This window comes from Chiloscyllium punctatum, chromosome 3 (assembly GCF_047496795.1).
Source record: "Chiloscyllium punctatum isolate Juve2018m chromosome 3, sChiPun1.3, whole genome shotgun sequence".
NCBI lineage: Eukaryota > Metazoa > Chordata > Chondrichthyes > Orectolobiformes > Hemiscylliidae > Chiloscyllium > Chiloscyllium punctatum.
In genome coordinates, this window is record NC_092741.1 from 122,213,112 (window position 1) to 122,231,713 (window position 18,602).

Below are 18,602 nucleotides of genomic sequence, written 5' to 3' on the forward strand. Positions count from 1 at the left end.
AAAAGATAGAAATTTAGATTCACAGGGGACTTGGCTTGTCTATGCAAAACTGCACAAGATTTAAGTGTGAGCTTGGTTCAGCTAGTAATGTTGTGATTCTCTGGGAGAAAGGGATGTAGCCACTTCAAGATTTGTGTACATGATTCAGGTCAGCTCTTCAGTACAAGCTGAGTACTCTACTGTATATATCAGATAAGATGCAACTCAAGGCCTTCTCCTGTTTGTTTGGGGGAAGTGATCGTCATCCCTCCTCCAGTTAATACCACTAAGAACAGATTCACTGGTTCTTCAACTGACTGCTGTTTGGGTCCTTTCTGTGCATGTAAAATGGCTTTTGCTATGAAAACTGGTTTTGGGATGCTCAAAGCTATGATATAGTTTTAACTAAAATGCTAGATTTTATTTATTAAATAGAAAAGGAGAAAGATCCAGCTAATGCACTAGGAATGAAATGGGGGCTCATTTTTCCCCACCTATTCTTGTAGGTCTGTTTTTGCAACTAAGAGCAGGATATCATCCATCATTCAGTTCTTAGCAACACAAGCACTTTCGTATAAAATCCAAGTTCATAAATGTAGACTTGCGATTCAAGGATTTGTTTCAAGTTAAAGAACTAGACAAGTCCTGACAGTGTGGACTTGTAGGTGCATTCTTGTATAATCTGCAATAAAAAAAAACCTCGGTACGATGCAGTGAAATATTTTTAAACCTGCAATACACAATTAAATAAGAGTTTTCTTTTGCTTGTTTTCTTTAAACGGTCTCACTGTAAGGATCCTTTATAGTATCAGCAGTCAGTCACACATCAATAGATCTAATGAAACATGCAAGGGCTCATAACATTTAATTCAACAAGACAGTAAAAGGGGGAATTTGCAAGTAAAGTCAAGTAAGTCAGAACAGTTTTGATACTCTTGGCTTTCTGTCATGAACTTGTATCTAAAAAATAAAATAACCAGTCATTTAATACTCTCTGATCTCATTGCCAAGTTGGCTAATGGAGGATAAAGTTTTGAAAATATTTCACAAGGAACTAAGTAAATACCTTTGCTTATCTAAAACAGCAAATAAACACAGAAATATTGATTTTTTTTGGGTTAAGAGCTTGGGTTCAACAATTAATATTTTATTTCTTCGAAAAAGACAGGGTAGCCCTCAATCTTCTCCCTGCCATTCAAAATGATTATAATTAGTTTGAATCTTAAGTCCTTTACATTTTATGCCTTCACTTAACAGAAACCTATCAATTTCAGCTCTGAAAGACTTCAGCTAATCCTTTGGGAAACATAATTCCAAACTTCCACTCCTCTTCAGGTGAAGTGCTTGTTCTGTTCACTCCTGAATGGCCCCATTCTAATTTGACAATAATGCCTGTTTTTTTCCTGTACTCCATTTGTGTCTTAAAAACGTAGACCCAGGTTAATGATCTGGGGCCATAAGTCCAAATCTCTCAATAACAATCGGCAAAATTTAAATTCAGTTTACAAATCAGAAGTTGAAAGCAATAATAGTAATACTTAAAGTACCCGTCATAGGTGGCTGTCATAAAAATGCATTTTTTATGACAGGTACTGTAATTATCATTATAATTGCTTCCAACTTTGGATTTGTCCTTTATGAAATATGTCAAGCTTACCGGTTTGGTCTATGTGAATCCAGACTCTCAACATGATGGCTGACTCAACAGTTCTCAGATATGGCCGAGAATGTCACTCAGTTCAAAGGCATGGGAAATACAAGAACAGGAGTACACCATTAGGCCCCTTGAGCTGTTCTGCCATTCAATGAGATCGTGGCTGATCAGTGCCTGACTCGTATACTTGCCTTTGACCCATATCCCTCATACGTTTGCTTCACGAAGATTTGTTTACCTCAGATTTAAACCTAACAATTGATCCTGCATCCATTGCCATTTGTGAAAGACAGTTCCAAACAACTACAGAGCGACTCTCGTACCCATGGAATCGTTTTTGCGGATTACTGCACCCCGAACATATTATAGGGCACCAGGGATCAGGAGGTTGATGGGAAGGTAGGTTTCCCATTGAATGAATATTTTCATTCCTATCCGCAGTTTCGGGTTTCCATGGTAAGTCCTGGAACATATCCCCAGTGGGTACGGGGGGACTCCTGAACCATCCTTTGTATGTCGGAAGTGTTTCCAAACATCTTTCCTGAATGATCTGGTCCTAATTCTCAGGCTATGCTTCCTAGTTCAAGAATCAACCACCAGTGGAAATAATTTGTCTTTACCTACTCTTTATTTTTCCTGTTAATATCTTGAATTCTTTGATCAGATCATCCCGAATCCTTTTAAATTCTGGAGAAAACAGGTCTAGTTTGTGTAATCTCTCCTCATAACTTAACCCCTGAAATCAATGTATCATAATTGTTCTCCCTCCAATTTCTTTCCTAAAGTGTGGTACCCTGATCTTCTCACGGTACTCCAAGTGGGTATAACCAGAGTTTTACATAACTTCTACATCCTCGTATTTCATAAAAATTTTAAGAATTTCTACGCAGTATTCTAAAAGTGGCCTGTGGCCTCACGAACATCCTGTATAGCCGCAACAAGATGTCACAACTGCTATACTCACTGTACTGACCAATGAAGGCAAGTCTGTCAAATGCCTTTTTTACTACCCTGTCTATCTGCAACTCCACTTTCAATGAACTACGCACCTGCATCCCTAAGTCTCTTTGCTTGGCAACACTCCCTATGGCCCTACCATTTATTACGTAAGTCCTGCCCTGGTTTGCCTGACTAAAATGCAACACTTTCCATTTATCCAAATTAAATTCCATCTGCAACTCCTTGGCCCAGCTGATCAAGATTCTGTTGTACTCAGATAATCATCTTCACTGTCCACTACACCACCAATTTTGGTGTCATCTGCAAACATATTCACCATACTTCCTATATTCACATTCAAATCATTTATATAAAATGATGAAAAGCACTGGATCCAGCACCGATCCTTGTGGCACACTACTGATCACAGCCCTTCAGTTCGAAAAAGAACCGTCTATAAACACCCCATCTCATTCCTTCTAGCCAATGAGGTAGTTCCTCCTGGGTTTCGTGTGATAAAACCTTGCTAATCAGTTGGCCATGCATGGAGGAGAGTTCTTTGCGGTAGCCTCAGCCTGTGTGAAAATTGAACCAATGCTAATGGCAGCATTCTACATCACAAGCCATTTAGTGTACTGAGCTAACTAACATAGGAGATAGGAGGACCTCTGACTAAAAGCTTTGCCAAAGACATAGGTTTTAAAGATTGCCTTAAAAAGGAAAGAGAAATAGAGCGATAGGTTTAGGAAGGGAATGCCAGAGCTTACAGCAATGGCAGAGCAACCTGCATATACTCAAGAGGCTTGAGTTGGAACAGCACAGATTTCTCTGAGCACTGACAGGCTGAAGGAGACTACAAAGACAGGGAGGAACAAGGCCATTGAAGGATCTGAAAACAAAAATGAGGGTTTTGAAATCAAGGCATTGCTCAGCCAGGTCCAATGTAGATCAGTAAACATGAGGGTTTAAATTAGGCAATGTGCACAGAGCTGTGTAAAAATTAACAAAAAGGAAAATAAAAGTTTGGACACTTGTGCTGGATATCACTGTGTAAAACGTATCAGCAATTTTCTGCTTCTTTCCCTCCATGAATTTGCAAGAACCAGTGATTAAAAATGGATTTTCCTCAATGTAATTATCACATTAGTTGAATTCTTCAGTCATATTTATTTAACACTAAAAATATAAAACCATGTTTGGAAGGCATACATGTTCCCCCTGTGAATAGTTTCCAACAATATGGAAACTCACATATGAGCAATGTTCACCGAGTGACACAAACTCAGTGGGGCATATAGAACAAAACCTTAGCACAAACCTGTACTTTAGAGAAGAAAGGAAGAATAAATTCCTAACATTTACAGCATGAGTCAAGGATTCAAGAGTCTAGACCATTCAATCATTAAAGCATTTGTTTACATATTCTTAAATAGGTTTAACTCACTGAAGAGGTTTTGCATATTTTTATTCCATGTATTGCGTTCATCAGTATTCAATCTACTGTGCCACCTCCCTCATACTCCCCCGTATTTTAGCTAACCCCGTACCCAGTAAAGGATTAAAACAGACATCCATTAGTTTAGCTAGATGGCCTGCCTCCACTTTGCAACATGCTCCATAGAGCTCAACTACCACCAGTTAAACAGATATCTTTGAAACAGGATCTGACCAGAAACCTTCTGGAGAACAATGAAGTTAGATTGTAGAGTTGCACCAATTTATGCAATCTCAAAGTTTTTGGACATGATTTTCCTCTTCTAAAACCTGGTAAAAGGTAACATCATCATAGTTCTGAGACCACTGAGCAGCTCTTTCATTCGAGAGACTGTTGTGCTGTTGTTTAAGACAAGGATCACCATGTCTCAGACAACAAGAGAAGCTGAGAAGGAGAATTCTTCATGGTAACCTCATTTGGTCCAATTCTAGTACATTACTCTAATAGTTATTCTGGCCAGGCAAAACTTGGTTTAATACACCTACGTGTGCCTGCATTAAATTTTTCATCCTTTTTAAACATACAAATATTATATTAATCCACTCCTACATGTGTTGCACATTATCCACTTAATTAGGCAAAATACAAAATATTAGCCAAATACAAAAATTATTCAAAACACAGTCCACTTTCATGGTGATAACCAACACTGCACTAACCTCCTTTATCATTTCTTGAGGTGAATCACTCCTGCAAGCAAACCACATATAGTCTAGGATCAGATATATTTTTTAAGTTTAATATCTGTTCAAATAATATATCACCATGGCATCAATATTTGAATAAAAATACCATGGGTGTCATGTACTACTATGCAACACGCATTTGCCTGTCCTTCTCAGAAACGGATTGCAAAGCATTCTTCTGGAACAAGGCGCTACCATTAACCGTGAATGCTCAGAATAATTCAACGCAGCATTCATGGTTGGTGTACTGTTACATTATGGGATACAGGACATTTTAATAAGGAGGACAAAAAGTTATTATGTTTAGTCTCTCAGAGTATTAACTTACACCATTACTCTGCTCTTGATATAACAGGAGGCTTTTTTTGCTCATACATCTGCTTCCAATTTTTAGACGAGCTTCTCTATAACTTTGTACTCAAATGTAGTCATCCATCGCTACAAGGGATGCTTAACTATTCATCATGCACCTATTGATCTTTTCCCCATTGATAGAGTATTTTTCTTTCCATTCCCCAGGCATTATCCATTATAATGTGTCTGAAGTATTCCATTTATTATCAGCCTTAAATATTTATTCTCAACTAATAATATTTCACTTTTTTTGAAAAAAGTGAAAACATTCTGTTAGCATATTAGATCCCCGCTAAATCTTTGTTTTCTATTCCCTACTGTCCTTCTGGCCTCAGTGTATTCATTCAATAAGCATGTACTTAAGTATAAAGTACCACAGACATCTGTACTACGAACAGAAATATCTACACAGTAACAGCATGCTAATATTAAGTATAGGCAACAAATTTCACACCAGAACTGTTACAGTCCTGGTTTTAAATGTTATTTCTGTGAAAAAGCATTTTGTTTGTATTTTCCCTAATTAGTTAGGTCCAACTCTTCTAGAGTTGGCACAGTAGACAAACTTGCAGCTGTTACAGATTAAACTATGTTGATTGCCTTTCCTGAATTCCCCAAATGTTAACTTACTAGCCAACTGAATCGCATGTACAACCTAATGTCAATTACAGACATTCATTATGGGCTCAAGATGAGGCTGCAATTTGGTTTTGGAACATTGCATAAACTTAAACAAGTACTGTACCGAAGAAAAGGTGAATGATTGATTATGAAGCTTTTTAGAAGGTATAAACACTGCATTAATTTTCCAATCAAAACAATAAAAGAGTACAATGTATGTACTAATCAATGCACTATTCTACACAGCATACATACTTCCATGCAAAATGAATCTATTTTCAACTAAGGTAGCTGGAGCCTGGTGGAAGTAAAGGCTCATTGGTAAATCTGGACTATATTACACAGCGACACTGGCAGAACCCTTATGTAATGTATTAAAAAATTAAACATTTCAGGGTACAATATAAAGAAGCATCAACAGAAACAGAAAAGTGGGTCAATTCTCCACTGGGAAGAATATGAACAGGAGGTGAATAAAAGGGATTACTTTTAAATTTAAGTTTTTTTCCAAAATAAATAGAAATGCTAAAATTCAAAAACTAACATTCATCCCTTCTCCAGACAATAGGCTTGTAGCCACCTGGCTTTTCATCACACAAGATTTACAATATCCTCCTATTTGGCTTTGGAATAATTGTATTTAATTGTGTCAGAATAGAAAAGCAGCTGTCACAGTTTAGCTATCAGCACTGCTCATTAATCACCATAAATTAATGGTCCCCTAGGTAACACCAATCTCAGCAGGTACAGGACACTACTGCAAATTGTATTTGATTACATCGCTAACTAAAGGCCCAGGTGACAATCATCTCAAAGTAGGAACATACTAAAAAGACACAGCCACCTGATAAACTTCACCAGTTCCAAACAGAACAATAAAGGCTTAACAGGCCAAATGGCCATCATCCATGTTTTGTAACTGTATGAGCTATGCAGAAACTTGGTTGTACTAAGTCTGATGAGAATAATTAATAAATAGCCAGATAAGAGAAGAAAAAGAATCATCATTTATCATGACTTTCATAAAGTCAGGATAACTTGAAATACTTTTACAGCCAATTTATTGAAGCATAGTCACAACATCCACAGTGACTGCTGATCCATCTGCAAATCAGCAGTGAACTTTAGCTATTTTACCAATTGTTCATTCCTCCCCCACTTCTAACAACTCTCATCCAAAGTGTCATCCATTTCATTGTCAGAGTAGTAGAGAATTCAAAGTTGACAGCTTGCAATGTGTCACAAATTTCAATGCTGTGTACATTTCTCATTAAAGAGGCACTAAAGAGGCATTTCAACCATTCTGGGTCTTTCAAAAGAGCTGAGCAAAAAGTGCTTTTGGTGCAGTGGTAGTATCCCTACCTCTGAGCCAGAAGCTCTAGGTTCAAGTCCCACCTGTGCCAGGGTGTGAGATAACATCTCGAAGCAAGTTGGGTAGAAAATATCAAGGGGCTGAGCAACAGTTCCCTGTCATTGAGGTTCTTACAAGTTTATGCCTTCTCCCCCACAAGCCACTAGACACAGCTCACATAGATCAAAAGGGCTCTAGGCCATGACCACATACGTAACATCTTTAAGTTGCACTAGGACTTAGCTGTCACTTATAACAGGGTATTAGATTTGAACTCAGGGTGATGTTCTAATTCACTGCAACACTCAGCCACAGCTTGCCTCAGAACAACAGCATACTTTCAAGAAGAAAAGTTTCATTCATAAAGCAGGACAAATAAACCCTGAACTTAAAACACAAAAGCTTAAGTACTAATTTAAACAAAATAAGTTACAGATCCAAACTTCATACCTACAATTCATTATATGCCCAAATCCTGTTATACCAAGTGACAAAAATCGAAGTAGAGATCAGGCAATTCACTACACAGAAGTGATTCAGAAGACACAGACAGCTGTTGAGCATCAAAGTTAAGGGATAATTAGTCTGACCCGCAGGGCTCTTGTGCACGGTGGCAGTGTCCCTACTCCTGACTGGAAGGCCTGGGTTCAAGTCCCATCTGCTCCAGAGGAGTCCAATAACATCTCTGAACAAGTTGTTTAGAAAATTAGGCTAAAAAAATATCAGTCTCACCACTACCTAGAGAAAGGTCGAATTCAAATATTGCACCAGGTTGAAGAAACTGCTGAGAAATTATAGGCAAAAGTGAGGACTGCAGACACTGGAAATCAGAGTCTAGATTAGAGTGGTGCTAGAAATGCACAGAAAATCAGGCAGCGTCTGAGGAATAGGAAAATCGATGTTTTGGGCAAAAGCCCTTCATCAAGTCCTGATGGAGGGTTCCTCCCCGAAACGTCGATTTTCTTACTCCTCCGATGCTGCCTGATCTGATGTGCCTTTCCAGCACCACTCTAATCTAGACTCTGCTGAAAAATTATAAACATTTAAACTCAGGTTTGACAGATGGTGCATGTGACATTGACGTAGGAAATCTAAACTTCAAATGAATTATGTGCATGGGGCGGCACGGTGGCTCAGTGGTTAGCACTGCTGCCTCATAGCGGCAGAGTCCCAGGTTCGATTCCAGCCTTGGGTGACTGTCTGTGTGGAGTTTGCACATTCTCCCCGTGTCTGCGTGGGTTTCCTCCGGGTGCTCCAATTTCCTCCCACATTCCAAAGATGTGCAGGTCAGGTGAACTGGCCATGCTAAATTATCCATAGTGTTAGGTGCATTAGTCAGAGGAGGGTGGGTTACTCTTCGGACGGTCAGTGTGGAGTTGTTGGGCCAAAGAGCCTGTTTCCACAATGTAGGGAATCTAATCTAAACTGCTTCAATGAGCTCAACATAATTTTTTTTATGCAAGCTATATTTTCTTTAAGATTCATAAATATGAATAATTCTCCAAGGGATATACTTAGGAGAAAATACCAGCTTCAATCTGCCTTTACATTTACAAAGTGTCTGTGGGAATGCTGCAGGGCTCAGAATGGACTGAATCAGATGAGGTAAATTGAAACGACAACCACACAGGTGCAAAAAAAAACTTGATGGACTTGTCTCACGGGAGACAGAAATGGAAGACCAAAGAAATTAGCAACAGAAGACAGCCGAAGGCTAACTAGCACTGCATAGTCTAAATTATAAATCATACAGAAGATTAATATCAATAGGAGCCAACAGAATGGGAACTGCTCCAACAAAACAGAGATCATTAAATTTAACAGACACCAGTTGAAACAAATGTTGCTTTTGAAACCAAGGTCAATCAGCAAAATAGCAAGAGTTAAAAGTCGGAGGCTGTACCTTTCAGCTGATGATGAATGTGATCAAAGAGAAACATTGAACTGCTGTTCTTTTTGATGTTCTGTGCAATTCTAGCATTTTATGTTTTTGATTTAAACTTTTCATCATTTACGATTATTTTTGCTCTATTTTGCCAAAGTTTACTTTGAATTCTCATTCTGAAAATTATTTGTTTCGGTTCTATTCTAAGATTGAATTAAATCTTCAACTGCAAAGCACAAAAGAAATGTTCAAAGAAAGCAGAGTTATTGTTTCAGGTCCAATTACCCTTCTTTAGAATGGCTCACTGGACCCAAAATATTAATACTGATTTTTCTCCACAGATACTGGAGAAATGCAGCAATTCTGGCAGCAATTTCTGTTTTTGTTTCCAGCATGTATAGCTGTTCTGTGAAAAAAAAGGAATGTATTGGTCCACTTCCTCTGCATTATTGGAACTGATCACAAAGACACCACATAAAAGTATTTGTAGTAAATTCCAAAACTTCTTTGTGTCTGCATCAGCCGTAAGCAAGTATATAAAGGGAAAATAAGTCCAAGGCTTATATGCTAATTATTTCTTCATGTCCAGAGTGTTAAAGTTAGGACAATGTACTGGTCTCAGCTGGGTTATGAAATTAAGTTTTTTTAAAAAAAACAAAAGTACATTAACATCAGAAATATACCATGTTCACTATGTTGTATCAGCAAGGGCAGAAAATCAGCTTACCTCCATAGCCAGGGCTGCAGTTTGCTGGTCATAGTGATTCAGGAGATTTGGCATAAATGTCATATTGTAAGGCAGGTCACGGCACATTCTCAGGGAAATGGGTTCACAAGCAAACATACTGTGGCCACCACCCCGTCCCAAAAGAACAGACAATGCACAAAGGGTCCACAACATCTCTCCAACAGTCATAGCCATGACAGCAATATTCAACACTAAAAACTTCTTTTCTTGCTGATGGAAGGAAGAAAAACAGGTTTGCTGATTGAATGTTTGTGTTTTTTAAATTTCCTTTGTTAGCTTGCTCAAACCACCATTCCGTTGAAAACTCTGAAACTTGATCTGACCTCTCTTTCACTCATGGCTTTCTGGATCTCATCAGGAGTAGTTCTCAGCATTTTTCTAATACAGAAAGTAATTTTGCTTCTTTAACAAACTGCTAAAATTAGATTCTGGTATTCAACAGCTTTATTTTGTTGTCCATCTCAGTCTGAGTTAATTAACGACATTCCCACACAATGTCTCCCATTCTGTTTCTGAAGATTCTTCTCCAAATTCCAGGGGTTTCTTGTGACCTATAAACAACAAACCGAACAAGACTGTTACCAGAGAGTTTCATGTTCTGTTTAAAATTAACAATTTCCCTCTCTCTCTAGTATGGCCTACATGTGTCAGTCGTGCTCTAGTAACCAACACAGGGGACCAGTTTCTTTGTTCAAGTATCTTTGGTTACATCAGCCAGGTTATTAGAAATGGGATGGACAATAAAAAGAGCACCAGACTGCACCTGCACTGAGCATACCTAAACACTTCCAGCAAGAGTTGCTCAATGATAATCAGAATACCATTCATCAATAGCAATACAGCGGCATAATGGTACAGTCACTGGTGTAGCAATCCACAACCCCTCGCTAATGTTCTGAGAAAATAGGTTTGAATCACACCATGGGAGATGATGAGATTTGAATTCAATTAAAAAAATAAAATCTACTTTAATGGTGATGATGTAACATCTGTCAACTATTGTAAAAACCCATTTGGTTCACTAATGTCCTTTAAGAAGGTAACCTTACCTTGTTTACATGTGACTCTACAGCAGTGTGGTTGACTAGTAACTGTTCTCTAGGACAGACAATAATGCTGGACTAGCCAGTGATGCGCATATCCCATGAACAAATATTTTTAAAAAAAGAAACTAACTGAAGATTACTTAAAGCTAACCATAGTGCCTCTACTGTCATACTGGGATGAGTATGAACCAAAGATTAATTAACTGGCTTGATTTTTAACAATTTGAGTTACAAGTACTCCATTATACAGGCATGAGCAAACTGTGGAATCAAGTTTTTTACCAAAAACCCAAACATTTTACATACCTGCTTCTGCATTTTCTCTTTATTAAAAATAAGATCTAACAAAATAAAATCACATTTCCTCGAATTTGTGACAACAAAATGGTACAAGACAAAAGAACATGTCTTAAGCCCAGTATCCCCACCCTTGAGCCGGACACCTGCTCCAGAAATGTATCAAAACACAGCTGAAGGGAATGTTTAAAAATACCCTGAGAAGCTCCTCTCATGTTTTTCTGGGGTGTAGATGAACAACCTCCAACCAGCAGAGATTTCCCCAAAACACAGTGAGTGAAGTTCCTCGATGCCATATGCAGTGAAATGTTACCTTGATGTCAAGCACAGTATCACCTGACCTGTGGAGTCAGCACTTCTGCTCATGTTTGAACCAAGGCTGTAATGAGATCAAAGTAGCCATGATGGAACCTAAACTGAGTAGTTTATTCTTTTGCAACTGCTGCTTGATAACACTGTCAACTAACTCTTCCGTCATTTTGCGGATGATTGAGGTAAGACTAGAAGGCTGGTTTGAATTTGTCCTGCTTTATGTACAAAGCATATGTGGGCAATTATTCATTTTGTCAGCGAGATGCCAGTGCTGTAGCTATTTTGGAACAGACTGGCTAGGGGATGGATAGTACTGCAAATTGTCTTACCATAGTTTTATTAAGTTGTCACCTCATTTTTAAGATCTGCCATGTTCCTGGAATACCCTTCTGCACTCTTTATGGAACCAGGGTTGATCTCCTAGCTTTGATGGTAATAGTAGAGTTGGGAATATGCCAAGCATGAGGCTACAATTCTGCTGTTGCTGTGACTGATCACCCACAATGCCTCATAGATGCCCAGTTTTGAGATGTGAGATGTGTTCAAAGTATCGTGGTAATGCCCTAACACATAATGGTGCTCTTAATGTGAAGATGGGACTTCATCTCCACAAGGACTGTGTGCTGGCACAATCTAGCACTATGTCCTTTAGAATTCGGCCAACTCCGTCAGTCGTGATGCTACCAAATTACTCTTGGTTACGGGATGGTGAAGTCGTGCATCCAGAGTACATTTTGTGCCCTTGGTTAAGTGCTTCTTCCAAGTAGTATGCAACATGAACTTGCAACGTGCATAGTAGGTAGAAATCAACAAGAGATTTCCTTGCACATATTGAATCTGGTGCTATGAAATTTAGAGGCTCCACAGTCATTGTCATGGGCTCCCGGGAGAGCTCCATTCCAATTGTATGCCAGTTGTGAAGCCACTAGTGATGGGTCCATCCTGCCAATGGGACAGGATATGCCCAGTGATGGTGATGGCTGAGACAGGGTTGTGTTTGCCAGCGTTCTTTCAGTTGCTTACGTCAATGCTGGATTTAATTCTTTGTTTAAGCTTTGTAGTGGTTTGATTTAACTGAGGCATTTGCTAGGACATTTAGGGGCAATTGAGTGAACCACACTGCTGTGACGGTGAAGGTTTATACAGGCCAGACCTGGTATGCATGGCAGATTTCCTTCCCTAAAGGACAAGTGAACAAGATGGATTTTTACAACGATACTCAATGGCTACATTGTCACCGTTAGACTAGCTTTTCAATAATAAATTCCAGATTTTATACAACACAAGTTTTACCATCTGCCACAGTGGGGTTTGAACCCATGTCTCCAGAGAATTAGACAGATGGTATGGATTATTAGCCCACTGATATTACCAGCAAGCCAACTCCTCTCTACATACAGTATCTTTTGTTTATGTCTACCCACTACAATAGTCCCAACACAGATTTGTAAAATTAATCAGTTATCTCAAGGCTGTGATTACTATCTCAATGAAAGATCCTATTTCAGACAGCACACAGCATCAAAGAGAAGTTATGCAGTAACATAAGTCTTCACTGTGACTAAACTGATTATATATTGCATCAGACATTACAGGTATATTAATAACGTTTTCTGGAAGTAGTAAGTTTGCAGATGACACCAAAATTGAAAGTGTAGTGGACTGCAAAGAAGGTTACCTCAGAACAACAGGATCCTGATCAGATGTGCCAATGGGCCAAGGAATGACAAATGGAATTTAATTTAGTTAAATGCGAGGTGCTGCATTTTGGACAGGAAAATCAGGGCAGGACTTATACACTTAATGGTAAGGTCCTGGGGAGTTTTGGTGAACAGAGACCTTGAAATGCAAGTTCACAGTTCCTTTCAAGTGGAGTCACAGGTAAGTAGGATAGTGAAGGCAGCGTTTGGTTTGTTTGTCTCTATTGGTTGCTGCATGGAGTACAGAAGTTGGGAAGTCATGTTGCAGCTGTACAGGACATTGGTTAGGCCACTTTTGGAATACTACGTGCAATTCTGGTCCTCCTGCCTTAGGAAGGGTGTTGTGAATCTTGAAAGGGCTTGAAGAAGATTTACGAGGATGCTACCAGATTTGGAGGGTTTGAGCTATAAGGAGAGGCTGAACAGGCTGGGGCTGTTTTCCCCAGAGCATTAGATGATGAGGGGTGACCTTATAGAAGTTTATAAAATCATGAGGGGCATGGATAGGGTGACTAACCAAAGTCTTTTCCCCAGGGTGGGCGAGTCCAAAACTAGAGGGCATTGGTTTAAGGCGAGAGCAGAAAGACTAAAAAGGGAATTAAGGGGCAACTTTTTCACGCAGTGGGTGGTGCATGCATGGAACGAGCTGCCAGAGGAAGTGGTGGAGGCTGGTACAATAAAAGGCGTCTGGATGGGTACACAAATAGAAAAGATTTACAGGTATATGGACCAAATGACAGGAAATGGGATTGGATTAATTTAGGAATATCTGGTTGGCATGGACAAGTTGGGCCAAAGGATCTGTTTCCATGTTGTACAACTCTGATTCTACAAGTGGCAGGACAGCATTAAGCATACCTGCAGCATGATGCAAGTGAAACCTTCCAGTAGCATCTGCAAAGACAAGATTTAGATCATGTTATTCAGTGTACCATTAGTCACGTTTGAATAAAAACAAACTTGCATTAACCTCATACAAAAGCAAAATGCTGCAGATGCTGGAAATTTGAAATAAAAACACAAAATGATAGAAGTACACTTCAGGTTCACCATTATCTGTGGAAACAGAAACAGGGTTATTGTTGCAGTTCAGGTCACAAATGCAGAATGGTCACAATACACTCAGTATCGTCAGATAGTTCAGTCGGCCTGCATATCACAATTGACTGAAGCCAGTCTTTCATAACTCAAAGCTGTATAAATACTGATAACAATTGAGACTGCAACATTGGATATGAATACAATGATCATAGTTCAGATGTTACCACTCTTGCCTCCTAAACAAAAGGTTGTGGATTCAATACCAATTCCTGGTAATTGATCACAAACACTGAGGTTGATGTTTCAGTGCAGAAGTGAGGAATTGCTGCATGGTTAGAAGTGCCATTTGTTTGAGTAAGTTGTTAATCAGACATCATCTACTCTTTTCTGCCAGTTACATCTGTAAAATCACATTGCACTATCTTTCTTAAGAAGAGGTGGGAGGTCTTCCTTTGACCGTCTGGCAAACATTTATTCTTCAATAAAAATCACAAGCAAACAGAGCATCTGGTCATTACCATTTTGCAGATGGCCATAGCTTGCTGTGTGTAAATCAGTTATCTAGCTTCCTACATTATAATTACTCCATTTCAAATGTACGTCACTCACTGTAAAGTGCATGGAACAACCTGAGGTCATGAATGATACTACATATAAACATTTCTTTTCCTTTTCACATAACTAACATAACCAGAGATAAAATTTCAACTGAAACAGTGTACAATTATCAGTAAACTTATTTTCCTTGTACAGCACCACGTGTCAAAAACAAGACCAAGATGGTCACTAAAATTAAAAATTACAACAATCTTATACTTTGCACCTTTTGAATTTTGGATTAAAACCTGCTTGACAGCTTCCATTAAACCCACTTTACAATTTTAGCTATGTTTACAAACAATTATGAAGATACAGTATGCAGTCATTTGACTTTTCATTTCCAATTCAATGAGCCTTCCCACCAAGCTACTTTTAATGGTCTCTCTGAAAGTTATTTTTCATAGACTGAGTTGCAGGCATCTTATTACCTGCCATTTGTAAGTCATTTTTTGGCACTGGGGTGATTACAAATAACTTCAGTAACTCAAAGTATTAAAACAAAACAACTGCAATCTAATCTGAAAACTTAACTGCAGCAAGATAGTGGGCATTTCCTTCTCACTCTCCAACCTGCGACAGACTTAGACCCAATTTGCAAGATATGGAGATTCCATTTCTGGCAACTGTGTAAAGAATAATCTTTCATTTTAAACAGAGTAAATCAATTTTGTAAGGTTGATACAGTGAAACATGTCACAGAGTTTCACAAAATAATGTAAGGACTATAAAGAATACATGAAGATGCAAACATAAGTATTGATGGAGCACTCTAAAATCAATACACTGGAGTACAGGCAGCAAGTTGAGCCTGCTGACATTGGGTTTATAAGGAATAGGATGCAAACAGACAGTTCTGCACAAGTTGCGAGTTTGTGTAGACCTCTTGTAAAACAAAATTGGATAACTTCAGATGGCAAAGGTGCAAGCAAAGATTCCATCAGCGACGCTGTGGATGATGCAGGAAATCCATCATGGATAGTACTCGACAGTTTCAATAATGTTCTTGATGTGCATGATTAAGAGTGATGACGAAGAGTTGTACAGACCCAATGAAATGGAATGTGTGATCATTCTAAAGAGGAGTTGCCCTGGTGTCCTGGCCAATATTTACTTTTTAATTATCACAAAAACATATTTAATCATTGCTGCTTGTAGGAGTTGTTCATGTGCAAAATGACCTCCACATTTCCAAAGTTATGGTAATTATACTTCAAAAGCACTCAACTGGCAGCAAAGCAGTTTGGGACATCTACAGTGAAAGACACCGTAAAAAGTAAATTTTTTTGAATATTAATACCATTCAACGGTACACTTAAAAGTACAAAACATTACTAATATAACTGATAAAAGGGATATAGTACAGTACTTGGATTTTCAGAAGACTTTTGATAAGGCTCCCCATTAGAGACTGGTTACCAAAATTAATACATATAAAATAGGTAGTAATGTACATAACTTAAGGATTAGCAGTAAATAGCAAACAGAAATTTACAGGTCATTAGCTTGTGAGACTAGTGGATTACTGTGATTACTTGGGCGCAGTTGCTCACAATGTGTATCAATGATGTGGATGTAGAAAGGAAGTGTTAATATTCCCTATTCATGAATGACCTAAGTAAGCTGCGAGGAAGATACTAAGTAACTGAAGAAGATTTGGTCAGACTTGGTCAGTGGAATGACTATCCTCAAATACTCTACGTTGAAATGGTTGTTAGTCCTGTGTCTAAGAATTAATTTAAATATTTTTCCCACTATCAAAATTAAATTGACTGGGCTATAACTTTTTGGACTATACTTCATTCCATTTTTTAAAATGCAACGAGGATTCAAGATGGCAGCAATCTGAATACATCAACCTTGCTAAGATCTGCATCCCAACCCAAGGAATTAATTTTTTTCATCCCCCCACCTTAGTTTTTTCAGGAAAAAAATTATTGTTAAATGGTAAAACACCATTTAAATCCTTTTCCGAGCGTGCGAGAATGACTAAGGGGAAGCAAATGGCCAAGTCTCAACACTCGGGACACTCAAAAACAGTGGGTGGGCCTTCCCTCAGCAACTGTGAAAGAAATGCCTGCACAACAGAACATCATGGAGGAACTCTGAGTGATCCAACAGCTGATCTGAAGATGAGGGAAGAGATGTATAATCAACTGGAGTCCATCTCAACCATGCTGCAAAAGCATGAGAAGGAGTTGGAAGGGCTCGGTAAGCGAGATGAAGAGGTTGAGCAGCAGACCGCAGCGTCAGAGACTGAGGAGTCCTTGGCGGGGCAGATCCATGTCCTTGAGAAAAAGGTTCAGGCCCTGACTGAGCAAAGTTGATAACCTGTAAAATAGAGGTTCAAAGAAAAATATCCAGATCATTGGCCTGCTGGAGGGAGTAGAAGGTGGACAGCTAGCAGGGTTTTTTGAAGGTTGGCTGGGATGCCGAGGCAGACCAAGTGAAAGTTAACAGAGCTCACCGGGTTGCAATGCACAGATCCGGTCAGGGTCAGCGATCCTGCTGGGTTCAGATACGATTTCAATGCTACAGAGACAAGCAGAGAGTCATGGAAACATCTAGAAGGTTGGGGAGAGATCCGCAGGTGCTGGTCTGTGAGGGAATTAAGATAATGCCTTTCCAGGACTTTTCTATGGCAGTGATCCAGAAAAGTTAAATATCACAACACCAGGTTATAGTCCAACAGGTTTAATTGGAAGCACACTAGTTTTCAGAGTGTCGGTCCTTCATCAGGTGGTAGTGGAGGGCTCAATCCTAACACGCAGAATCTATAGCAACAACTTACAGTGTGATGTAACTGAAATTATACATTGAAAAATTGATTGTCTGTTAAGCTTTTCATCTGTTAGAATACCATGACAGTTTCACTTCTTTCATGTGTAAATCACAAAACCTTTTTCTTTAAAAAGTTGCATTCTCAGGTTAGCTGTTAACAATGGTGATAGCTAGACAATATGTTGGAGGTGTTAGCACCCTATGTTCTCTGTCTATGCCATGATGTTGAGATTGATTCTAATCTAAAAAGTGAGATAACAGAGTTTTACATGAATTCATGCAGTTTTTGAGCAAAGTACAATGTAACCCTGCAAGTACAAATTCACCCCACAAAGTATAAGTGTGCATGTGGGTCTTTGTCTGTCTGTGTGAGTGTTTGTCTGGGTTGGGGGCTGTGAGTGTGAGAAGGTGTATGTGTGTGTAGTGAGTGCAGAGTGTCTTAAGTCTGAGGGGGTGCATGTGAGAGTGTGGGAGTGTGTGTGTCTGCAAGGGTGTGTGTGGGTGTCTATGTGCGCGTCTGTGTATGTGTGTGCCTGTGTGTATGCATGTATAGGAGTGCCTGTGTGTGTGTGAGAGTGTTTGTGTGTAGGAGTATCTGTGTGTGTGTATAGTGCAATGGTGATCACCTGTAATGTGACATGAACCCAAGGTCCCGGTTGAGGCCCTCCCTATGGGTACCAAACTTAGCTATCAGCCTCTGCTCGGCCACTTTTCGCAGCTGCCTGTCCCGAAGTCCGCCAGCTTGCTACGAACAACCATCTGTTTGAGGTTTGGTGGTTGTTTAAAGGCAAGTAGTGGAGGTTTGGGGAAGGTCTTGATGAGGTGCTCATCCTCATTGATAATGTGCTGCAGGTCACGAAGAACATGGCGTAGTTTTTCAGCTCCTGGGAAATACCGAACAATGAAGGGTACCCTGTCGGTTGCAGCACGTGTCTGTCTCCTGAGGAGGTCATTACGGTTCCTTGCTGTGGCACGTCAGAACTGGCGGTCGATGAGTTGGGCATTGTACTCTGTTCTTGTGAGTGCATCCCTGAGTACATCCAGGTGCCTGTCACGTCCCTCCTCATCTGAGCAGATCCAGTGTACGTATATGGCTTGTCCATAGGGGATGGCTGT

The 18,602-nt window shown here is 39.4% G+C and overlaps 1 protein-coding gene across 4 annotated transcripts in view; it reads right to left on the minus strand.

Annotated features, from left to right (window-relative positions):
- LOC140464621 (frizzled-3) overlaps nucleotides 1–18,602 on the minus strand; it is a 106,493-nt gene that overhangs the window by 78,082 nt on the left and 9,809 nt on the right. For 3 of the 4 annotated variants that reach the window (XM_072559934.1, XM_072559952.1, XM_072559943.1), the window contains exons 2-3: nucleotides 13,926–13,961; nucleotides 9,692–10,263 (exon numbers count right to left, since the gene is read on the minus strand). In XM_072559934.1, coding sequence (XP_072416035.1) covers nucleotides 9,692–9,886 — 195 coding nt within the window. In that variant the 5' untranslated portion in view covers nucleotides 9,887–10,263; nucleotides 13,926–13,961. Of the gene's footprint in view, nucleotides 1–9,691; nucleotides 10,264–13,925; nucleotides 13,962–18,602 lie in introns of those variants that run through there. The other variant, XM_072559960.1, reaches the window with a different exon arrangement.